The 11,650-nt window shown below is 39.8% G+C and overlaps 1 protein-coding gene across 1 annotated transcript; it reads left to right on the top strand.

The window, feature by feature from the left end:
- The first annotated feature begins 2 nt into the window (after positions 1 to 2).
- On the top strand, positions 3 to 10,974 carry si:ch211-207e14.4 (interleukin-17 receptor D). Its single transcript, XM_035158109.2, has 12 exons — positions 3 to 466; positions 4,072 to 4,156; positions 5,021 to 5,179; positions 5,661 to 5,779; positions 7,298 to 7,421; positions 7,717 to 7,755; positions 7,853 to 7,998; positions 8,146 to 8,220; positions 8,961 to 9,027; positions 9,134 to 9,280; positions 9,443 to 9,615; positions 9,722 to 10,974. The coding sequence occupies exons 1-12, from the start codon at positions 344 to 346 to the stop codon at positions 10,265 to 10,267; spliced, it is 1,803 nt and encodes a 600-aa protein (XP_035014000.2). The 5' UTR covers positions 3 to 343; the 3' UTR covers positions 10,268 to 10,974.
- The last annotated feature ends 676 nt before the right edge of the window (positions 10,975 to 11,650 follow it).

Genomic DNA, 11,650 nt, shown 5'->3' with positions numbered 1-11,650 from the left:
GCTTCGAACATTATTATATTCTGTTGAGGAGCTGAACCTGCCGTGTGCCTCCTGCTCCTAAATTAAAAATTGAAAAAAACTGAGTGATGCATAACTGTTAAAACATGCACAGCAAGTTGGCTGGGCTGCACCTCCACCAATAGCCTCAAGTCACCCCTCCCCTCTTAGTCCTCCTTCCTCCTCCCACGTTCCTGTCACTCACACAGCATTGCAGATGCTTTGACATTAGATTTCACTCTTCACGCCGAGCGGAGGCTCCTTCAGACCATCCTGTCCAGTGAGTGAATGGAGTGTGTGTGAGTTTGAGCTCTGGTGCTGACAGTGTCATGCTGGCTGCAGCAGGATGTGGAGGTCAGCTCTTGTTGTGCTCCAGCTCGTCGTGCTTGGTCTCCCACTCTGGGCTCAGGACGATGTCACAGCCACTGCTTTTGCTCCTCAGGACTGCACTCTGGACTGCGTCCGCCAGGTAAGCCCCGGTTTCAAACCTGCTCCACATTTACACAGGTTCTGCTTTGTAGCAAGCTCATCTTCTGTGCCATCTACGTACATTGCATTTCCCTTGGTGGCGTCTGCTCTGCAGCTAGGCTGAATCTGTTTACATAGTGAGCTGCAGTTGTGTACTAGAGGAGCTTCACTGCACACTTCTGCTCTGAGAAAGAACCTGAAAATTGTGTTTGTGGTTTCATGCTATACTAGCTGGGTTCTGTTATACAGTGTCTTGGGATGCTCATACAATTTAGAAAGGGTTCTTTCTATCATGCATGTTTTATAATTCCAACAATATATGCCTCAGACAGTTTCCTCGGTCTAACCCGGCAGATGGGGCTTTACATTGTATCCACAAACCTGCAGAAAAAATCATAATACAATAGAAATGATGTGTTAGAAACCTTTCTTAGGATAAATATTCTATTTGTTATGATTACGCCACGTAAAGTAAATGTATGGGGTGTAGTAGACACCAGTAATGACATATGTTAACTACATCTAAAATATATAATATGAAAATTACAATCACAGTTCCAATTTATACAATAGAGTTAAAGAGAAAATTGGTCATAGATTTGTATAACATCATAGTAAAATACAGAGAGGGAAGAATAAAGGCCATATTTACAGTATGAGCAATAGATTCTAAGTTAACGCTTCCCACTCTTTGCTTTTTGCTTCTGAATTGCAACAAAAACAAGTGAAAAAAATTATTATAATTCTTTGGTTGACCTGGTTATAGCCTGAAGCCTAAATCCGTGGGGCCCCTCCAGGAGCAGCAAGCTACATGTGAAGGGTCACGATGAAAACACCTGATAATCGGAAGAGACATGTCTCTGAGACCTATTTGTAACATGTGAATCAGAAATATCAAAAATCAGACTAAAGGTGTCCCCTGTGGCACATTAGCCTGGTCTTCCTGGGGTCTGTGTGCAATGTCAGGGAGGTTACTCCAGGCAGTAGAATATCAAACCCTATGGTTGGAGCTATTTCCAGCCCTCAATGTTTACGTTCACCAACAGATAATGGACAAAGGAAAATGCAGAGTTGTTGAACCTAAATGTTGGTGTGTGTTAACACGACAATCCCTTCTTGATAGACACACACTGTCACTTCGACAGCTCGCAAACTTCTTTAATATGTGGTGCAGCCGCTGAGTTTCGTATTAAAACTATTTTGCCACTGCTGACGTTTGTGATTTTTGAGGTCACCTACACTGAGATGCGTTGTGAGTGGAGGGCGTGTCATTTGTAGCATGCATGCTAAGCACGTGGATTGTGTTCTCTCATCTTCGGTTTGCGTGCCAGTAAGTATTTAGACTGCAGAGACTTTCTGACTGCCATTACCTCACCTGCCAGTTTAACTACCACTCTGTGAACACACACACACCCGAGGCAGATACAGTTTTTCTTGCCTCTCATTTTTTCCACCTGTTAGTCTAGTTATGGTCTGTAAACCTGCAGGGCAGGTTGACAGTGTTTATCAGGGAGGTGCAAGAAGTAAACCTACTTTATCTAAATACAGATACTAATACAACAATAAAGAAATAATCTATCACAAGTAAAAGTCCTGCATTTAAAAGTTGACTTATTGACTGGTTTCTGTGTTAAAATGATTGTGGTCACCCGTCTCCTCAAGCTGTTGCAACTAATTCACTCCTGTTATGATTCATTAGTGTCAGTGTGAGTAAAACTTGTGAAGACTTGAAACCTTATGTGTACACACACAGTATATTCACAGTGTATTTACGTGCAGTACAGCTTTGTACTTTACTTCTACTCTATATTGCAGAGACACTGTTAAGGAGATACTGTTAAATAGAACCATACTTTATATTTTGAGCGTAATGTTCAGAAACCGACCCATATTGTGTCTTGTTTTATGATTCACTCACTGTGACAGTGTTGTCCATCCAGGTTTGAGTCACTGATGTAAGTATGTGCAGAAGTTTGGAAATATCCAATATATATATATATTGTTTGTTCTTTACTTGGCTCATTATATCCTACAATCCTAGTTTTTTATTACTTGAATTATGGACATGCTCTTATAATATATGAACGTTAGGATATGATGGCTTCTATTATATCTCATATTTGAAATATTTTTTTTTCTAAATACTGGAGAGAATTTGTTATGGTTTAGTTACAAGACAATTTTTTTACTTCAAATATTTACAGCGAGATAAAGGTAAAATGCTCACACATTTTCTTGTTGTTTTGCCCCATTATAAAATAGTTTTGGCATTTTGTCATAGTGAGTATTCTGAGTGTTTTTATAATGGAGAAAAAAAATTATCGTGTACAAACTATTGTTGGACCTCCGAAGCTAAGGCCCTAAACAGACCAGCACCTGCATACATACTTCAGTACTTAGCCCTGAAGCAAATAACTAAAACATTCAAGTCTTCGTTTCAGAAATTGCAAAAGCAATAATCCAGGAAATTGTATAAATGGAATAATAATCGACAGAGTTAGACGTGAAAAAAGAAGAAAATACATTGGTTTAAGTGGAAGAGATTTGAAGCCGTGAATGAATAGAGGAAATTATATAAAGTTAGACTAAAAGAAATACCTATGAGAGGATCCTGGGCAAATAAAAATAAAAGAATACTCGTACCATATATTGGAGGAGAAACACACACACACAGTCCTGTCTCCATGATTTTAGGGACCATTATTTTGACCAACATTGATTTCGTGGAGATTTACTCTAACCCTATCCATAGTTACTACATGTCTAACCCTAACTCTTACCTTAATCTTAACCTAAACTTAAACCTAACTTGGCCTTAAAACATGTCTTCACCTTAAAATGTATCTATTTACATTTGGGGCCTAGTTTTCTAGGCAAGTCCCCATAATGTGACTGTGTGGATGAAAATTAACATTATCATTATCCATGGTCGTATTAATACGATATATCCAGTGTATTAAAAATACACTGGATATTTTGTGATTGTATTTATTACTTTTTCCAATAGATTCATAAAAATTTAAATTTTTGGGAAATAAATGTGTAATGAATTTCACACAGATTTCAGCATAGTACTCGATTTGTTAGCAGCAGCAGATGGAAGGAGAATGTCCTTGGCTCAACTTTACACTCGACACGCATCAAATATATTTATTTGAAACGACATGGATTCTCTCCAAACATCTGACTTCACAATAGGCACAATCGAAGACCACAGAGCGGAAGTGTGCTTTCAGTTGTATTTCCAAGTTTTGAGGCAGCACTTGAGAAAGCTGTGATGCCAGAGTTCCCACTTGGGTAAACTCCTGGAATTCACATTCCTGTGTCTGAACCAGATCTCCTTCCTCCTGGCAGCCGAACAGAGAACGTATTAAATCCTGAGCTAATTTTGACCATAATCAAATCAATTGACGTCATTCAGTTCACGCCCAAAAAACTGTACCTGTTTTTTGACATTGTGTTCATTCATATGTCTTCATTTTATTTTCCTTTCATATGTTTTATCTGTTTTGAAACTATTTTTTTTAGTGGTTCACCTGACACAACATTGACATAATCAACGTGTGGCTGCTTGGTCTGAATTCATGATCTCTTTCTCCTCCGCAGGGAGCACCAGGATGTGAATACTGCAGAATAACAGGAGCCGATATCAAGGAGGCGCTGGGTTTCAACTCCATCCAAGAGTTTGGAAGTAAGTCTGATAAAGACGGGCTGTGCCACAATGGCTAAATTACAGCTGGAAACCATGTCAAATGCTCCGAGAACTCTTGAGGTGTTGTTCACTTTGTACTCAAGGCTATGTCCGGCACCCCCCAAACCTCAAACTCCACGCTTCACAGCATTAACCTTGTTTGCACTTCATATTAGGATTTCAACCCAGGCAAGCCTAAGGACTAACATCGACCTTTAGAGTTGCTGTTGTGATAATATAAAGATCAACAACATTCGGTCCAACTGCATTCATGTCAACTAATCCGCAGTCATATTTATCTCAACAACTATAGTGGTTGGATGGTCATGATGTTTTCTAAATTCCCTCATGATCCCCAAAGGATGAACCCCACTGAATCTGCCTCTATAGTCAACAAGAGGTCTTGTGTGAAATATGTGTTGGATTGTAATTTAACGGAACATGGCACATTCCCATCCATATGAAGCTGTGGCTCCAAAATGTTATGTTTATGGTGTGGGAAAATATCTGCCGGCAGGGCAGTACAATTTCATTCGTCATCACTCCACCGGCCATTTTATTGGAAAACAGACTTTTTTTGACTTTTTTCTCTAGATGCAGGTGTAAATATTCCTTTTAGCTGTTTAGCTCCATTCACCACAACTCATTGAGAAGGAACTCGTTATTGCCCTGTTGGTGGATTGCAGCCAATTTCCATACAATAGGATTAATAGGGAGTTGTTGAATATAAGCAAGCACAACCTCACATGTCTGTAGTCTTAACTTAAATATTCTATTAGCTTCACATGCAGGTCCAGAAATGAATGCCTATACTCTGAAAATGTCCGAAGCACTTTGTCACTGTACGTATCTGTTTCTCCTCAGGTTGTATCCCTTGGCCATGCTTGGAGCTGCTAGGAGAAGAAGACCCTGAGATCTGTCAGCATTATGTCCAAGCGCCAAACGATGTGACGGTTGAATCTGTACAGGAGCCAAACCCCACCTCTGAGACTATTCTTGTTTCCTGGAAACCCAGTTATTATGGTGTGTTGATACAAAATTACGTCAATGTTTTCTTTCAAACCTTTCCAATGCAGTTCTCAAAAAGACACATACCTGACTGTGTCAAACAGATGTTTGGTTGATTTTTGAAATTCTCAGCCAGTTTTGTGAATCATTTATCTTGTCAAACATGAGGTACCTCCCCCTATCTCATTTACCACATCCAGTCTTGACATGCACAAGTGATTTCAGGTCTCAAACAGTGAGTTATTACTGAAAGATAAAAGTGATGCCGTGTATCATGAGAATCCTTCAAAGTGTACAGAGACATTTGATTAGTCCACATATGAGTGAGGTGACAGTTTAACATACAGACACATGTATGTTAAAATCCAAACTGGCCGTGCACTGAACTGGAGCAGCACACACATGTTCTCGATAATGGAGGATCTATGCAACTTGGATGATGGATTGCTGAATTTGTGACACTGATTTCCTTTGGTCCATTTTGTGTTTTCTGCAGGGATCGCCTTCCTGCGAGGCTTTCAGGTGACCCTCCAGGCGTTGGGAGGATCTACTGTTGCCTGTCAGCTCTTTCTCTTCCACCGCAACGTCTCCCTCGTGGCTACACATGCTCAAAGGGTAGGAAGGGACCCCTCTCACTTTGGTCTTGGTTTCTTTTTATGTCTGGTATGCCGTTTGACAAAATGAACTCTTATTACGAAGACTGTAGTTCTTCTGGTTTATACTCACAAGAGGCAAATTTTGATAGTTAGATAACAGCTGTAGCAAAATAATAAGGGTTTACATCGATAATATATAGTGGTTTCATTTTTAATAGTTGAATGGATCCTAAATATTGTTTTGTGAAGGACACTGTCCTGGCTTTACACCACTTACCACTTTCTGAGAATCCTTTAGTTTCTGCTCATATACCATCCCATAAAGTTAAAATATGTCCTGAGAGGAATCAGCTATAGATTTTACGCTTACGAAGTAGGAGAAGCTGTAAAAGTCCCACAAGAACCTCCATTGGAGAACTGTTCATTCAAAACAACAGGCACAATGTACAATATAAAACAATACAGTAAAATGCATAATACATCACTGCTCAGATCCCCCCACACAAACACTGCCCGACATGCAATCCCTGTACTAGGTGGTAGAAGTGATGGAGGGGAAAGGAGCGCCATGATATGCAAACCATTTTGACAATAAAATCCAGTGAAAAGAGGATCACTGTGCTGTGTTTCCTCTGCACTCTGTTTAAACTACTGCTGCACGAAAACAGTAAATATCACACAAACTGGATTTTCAGAGATTAGTTTGTCTATTGCTTTGAAAATGAAAAGAATTGATTCATCAAACAAGACAGTATTATAGTATCAAGCACTGCTAAGTTTTGTGTTTTATTTTGTATTACTCAATCATATGAAATATTAACCTAACCTAATCCTGTTAGATGTGTTAATCATAATCATAATCATCATAATCATAATCATAATCATAATCATAATAAATATTTACCTGTGTGCTTGCTTGTTCATTTATTTATTTAATAACTTGTCATTTTCCTCCTTATATTACTGTATATGCCCATTACTTAGATTTTTCACCTGTAAAAAAAATATGTTCCTTTACTAGAAAAGTGCAAGAGTGTTACGTCCAAGAATAAAAACACAAGTAAGCTTTGAAAAATTCAAGGCATAAACACTGTGATTATTATTTCTGAATTATACTACAAGTAGGGAGCCAATTACTCGGAAATATGAAGTAACTAAGACAATGAAATGTTGTTGGTTTTCAATTATCAAGTAAACTAAAAACTATATCAATATTCAAAAAAGAATTGGGGAAAAATAAAAAACCTATTAAAAAAAACACACGTGGGAACTTATCATTCAGGCATCGATTATTTGTGGTTCAATTTGTATTCATACTATGGACACAAAAACAGAGAGAAAACCAGTATTAGTATAGAATACAGAACAGAACATACGAAATCAGAGCATTTTAATACAGTACATTGAGATTTGACACGAGAGAGAACTTCTCTGTTAATGAAACATCCGTCAAAAACTCTTATCTCACTTTATCACAGATGAAAGTATGCACAGTGCTATATTTAACCATGGTCATGACAGCTGCTGTGTTCTGAAGGTGTACAGGTCGGACCCTTTCCCCGGACTCTCCGTTGGGTCCCAATATGCTGTTACCGTCATGGCTCTGCCGGTGCCTGAGGAGTGGGAGAGGTTCTACAGCAGCAAGATCTTCTCCACACGCTGTAAGACCCATTTCAGCTTTAGGCCAGATTATCACATAAGACACACACACACACACACACACACACACACACACACACACACACACACACACACACACACACACACACACACACACACACACACACACACACACACACACACACACACACACACACACACACACACACACACACACACACACACACACACACACACACACACACACACACACACACACACACACACACCATCAGGAAGCATGTGTGGTCCAAACACTGGCGAATGTATAGTAATATGCATGTTATGGTTTTGCAGCTTGTGAAGAGAAGAACGGCCTTGAGCAGTGCAAAAATGGTGAGACTTCCTTATACTTCCCAAACAAAGGTTAGATGTATTATTTTCTTATGATCAGCTTTACGTCAACATCAATATTTTTATGGTCTGCTTGTAGACTGGTATCCCACATATGTCGAGGTGCAGCAGGAAGGGACTGCCATCACCGTGACGTTTAACCTGGCTCCCCAAAACCTGGGCATCACAAGTTACTTCTCCCTTTGTTATGCAAACGGAATGCAGAACTACACAGAAATAACGCCTGTGGGTGGTTAAGCCTTCTGCAGCTTTATGTTTATTTTGCTTATTTGTTATCAATCAGTGCATCAATTGATTATTTTATTTCTATTCCAGACATATTTGATAATTATGTGACCCTATCTGCACTAACCATTTATCCATCTTCTGCAGAATTCTTCCAAAAACAAAACTCACCACAGCTATCAGCTGAATGACCTCCAAGAAGGAACCAATTACACTTGTGAGGTAAAACAAAATTGGATTATAGGTCATCTATACTTTTGACCTTGCATTTGATGATAATATTGATATGACAGTTGTTAAAAACGTTTGCTTTGCTAAGCTACATGTTTTAATTTTCTTTGTCCTGACTCAGCATTTCTTGTAGTTTGACAAAATTGTCCACAGTTCAAGCTTCAGAAAAGAGAGAGGGCTTTGAGTTCAAGTGAAACTGATATCAATGACAATCTAAATTAGTGCCTGGTTGGTGAACATTTAGAGAATTTGACATCTGGAGTTGATGGAGAAAACGTAGAGATCATAGGAAAGAGGTTATTTCCACAGTGTTTCCCATAGACTGTGGTGGTCTGCCATATTCTACTTTGTCCCGTGACAGTTTCATGAGGAACCAAACATTTTTTACACATTATAACATAAGGTATTTTACATTGTCACTCTGAATCTGTTGCGCATGAGAGAGACCTTTGTGTGCATGCACGTGCACCACTGTTACCGCCATAGATTTAATTCCGTGGAAACGCTGCATATCAGATGGCCATAGACACAATCCTAAATAAAAGCAAATCTTTGTATTTGTTCTCAAATAGGCAACTACTACCTAACATGTTTATAAGGTGATGTTGATGTTGTGCTTACAGCTTGTTATGTGGCGTCTTATTGGCCAAATAACCCTTTAGGTTCAACAATATCCTGTCAAACTAAAACGACCAAGGCCACAGATGAACTCAACATTTCTTGTGTCACAGATTGCTGCTAACGAAGTGGATGCAGTGAGAAAAGCTTTCAACGTTCAGGTGATGCACATTCACAAAGGTACTGCTCACCACTAAAGCAAATAAGCACATTTCCCAAAATGCCAAATTATTTAATAATTGTTGGTCAATGATTTGTCCTGTACTCCCATTTTCCCCCTCCTCAGAAGGTCCCAGGACACACTTTGTCACTGCCTCCTTGGCTCTGATACTTCCACTGGGCCTGGCTGTGGTAGCCATTATTGCAGTCCTACTGGCTGCTCTCACCAGGAGAAAGCCTGAGCTGCAGATGGAGAAACGTGACATAAAACCAGGTGCAAAGACAAATTCAATACATCATGTTTGTATTTCACTAGGCGCAATTTAATAAATCCAAAATAGCGGTTCATTTAAACCATGTTCATATCTGCTCTATCTTTTCCAATACCAGCAGCGTGTGAAAATGTAACCAGGTTTCTGTTTCAATGTCCCTTCAGATATCACCAAGCAATACCATGACAGCGGGAGTCAGGAAGAAATGGTATCATTACCCAGAAGTAGGCTGACCCCTCCTCGTCTGCTGATTTGCTACAGCAGCTTTGATGGTCCTGCACATGTCAAAGCTGTCATGCAATTAGGGGCCTTCATACAGCAGCACATGGCCACTCAGGTAGCAGACACGACATTTAAAGGCTTAATGTTCACTTTCATAAGGACCATCTAAGTGAGCTGTTCTATTAGATCATTTTGAGATGAAACTCTTTTTCTCCTTCCAGGTGTGCCTGGACCTGTGGGACTCTCTCAGCATGGCTGAGGAGGGGAGTATGGCCTGGCACTGCCGGCAGATCCGGGAGAGTGACTTTGTCTTGGTGATCTGCTCCCAGGGCTTTAACCACAGATTTGAGCCTTCAGGCCTAGAGAGTGATGATGAAGAGGCTAACAGGCGGCTGAACTTTGGGTCCAACTCCTTCAGCTCTAATGCAGCCATCCAACTTATGGTAGAAGAGGTCTGCCGAGCTAAAGCTAGAGGCCAGGACCTGTCCAAGTACATGGCAGCCATTTTTGAGTACTCTGAGGAAACAGACATCCCCACTGAGCTGAGGCTGGTATCTCAATACAGGCTGATGAGTGACTTGCCGCTGCTCTTCTCCCACCTTCATGGAGTTGCTCTCCACAGACCTGGGGGTTACCTGAAGATAAACAACATCTCAGAGGGAAGTTTTGCCAAGTTGCCTGCTGGAGCAGCTCTGCAGTGGGCTATCCATGAGGCAGGACTGGCAATAGGAGGCAAAATACATACTTCTGTGGAAGAGGGGGAATAAACACTAAAAGAGTCAAACTGTACACCCTGACCAAATGATAGCTCTCAGCCCAGAAAAGGAAAAGGTGGGAGTGGAGATAAAAGTTGCTAATGGCCCAAAACTTGCTGGTTTTGCATCTAGCCAGGCAAGATAATCTGGAAGTTCACAGCAGATGGTACAGATATACCTTTAAGCAATCACCCACCTAACCATCTCACCTCAACTGGGCTCCAGTGGCAGCAGCCATGCACTGTGACCTCTAATGTATTAATATGTTACATGTTAAGGAAGGATTTGTACAAAGAACATACAGTAATGTGTGTAATGGTCAGCAAAGCTAAATGTATTTGACATCTTTTGTTAATTTCAGTGGCTTTTATCTTTTATTTTTATTGCAGTAACATGTAAAAAGACACTATGAAACTTTACTAGCACTATAAATAAAAATCATATTATCTAGTAAATTAGTTTGTGAATTTATCCTGTGAGAATGTTTACCTTGAAGAGGATAGTGAACTTTGTATACATGTAAGCTTATATTTTATTTATACATGTGCACATTGCATACAGAGATAAGAAAGGATTAATAGGCCCATCATTTTAATGGTATTTTATTTTTTATTGTTTCATTGTATTTTATTTTTGAAAGTATTTTTTTTATGTTGTATTTCTATTAAATATATACTTTTACGCATGAAATCATTTAATAAAGTCAAGTTACAACAGGTTTTCTGACATGTATGTGCAATGGAGTCACTTTGTGCTGAAAAGAAGTGGGGACGTAAGGGCTTGGATGAGAAACATTTTCAAACAGTTTTAACAGAATAAGGATGAGGTCAGTATTTTTAGTCAGGGAAAACGCACGTTAAAAAGTGTATTTTTAGGCTACTGACGAGTTAATAATACTATGCACATCGACAGAGAAAACAAGTTGAGGCTCCACAGCATTTTTTCTCAGACTTAATCTAGAATTAAACCGGCAAAACTATGCACTACTAAACTTACAATACATTAACTTATCATCATCCAGTGAAAGATGAACCTCTGTGACCTCCACCACCTCTGAAGTCATCAGCATGAACACCTCACAACTCCTGAGCTCTGACTATTGAGAACATTTCGAGGTCCAAGGTCAGGAATACCAAAAGAGGTGAATGTTATGTCTAATGACTCGCAGACTTCTGACTTACCAGAATTATGGTGAACTGGCGACTTCAGTTGAGACAGTTAACTTTATTGTGACGCACATAACTTCGACAGCACTCGCAGCACAACAACAAACCCTTTCAGGCAGCCTGTCGTACAACTTCCGTGCCTGTCGTAACACTGTCGTGCATACTGCAGTAACTACAGCCACGACTGGTGTGGCTCATACACAACTGTGAACATTTACAGGACAGCTAG

This window comes from Hippoglossus stenolepis, chromosome 6 (assembly GCF_022539355.2).
Source record: "Hippoglossus stenolepis isolate QCI-W04-F060 chromosome 6, HSTE1.2, whole genome shotgun sequence".
In the NCBI taxonomy this organism is placed as follows: Eukaryota; Metazoa; Chordata; class Actinopteri; order Pleuronectiformes; family Pleuronectidae; genus Hippoglossus; species Hippoglossus stenolepis.
This window is presented reverse-complemented; position numbering and strand designations above follow the sequence as displayed.

Coding starts and splice junctions, on each gene's coding strand:
- si:ch211-207e14.4 (XM_035158109.2), top strand. CDS start 344: ATGTGGAGGTCAGCTCTTGTTGTGCTCCAGCTCGTCGTGCTTGGTCTC. Junction 4,157..5,020: donor CTCCATCCAAGAGTTTGGAA/GTAAGTCTGATA, acceptor GTTTCTCCTCAG/GTTGTATCCCTTGGCCATGC. Junction 7,422..7,716: donor CAAGATCTTCTCCACACGCT/GTAAGACCCATT, acceptor ATGGTTTTGCAG/CTTGTGAAGAGAAGAACGGC.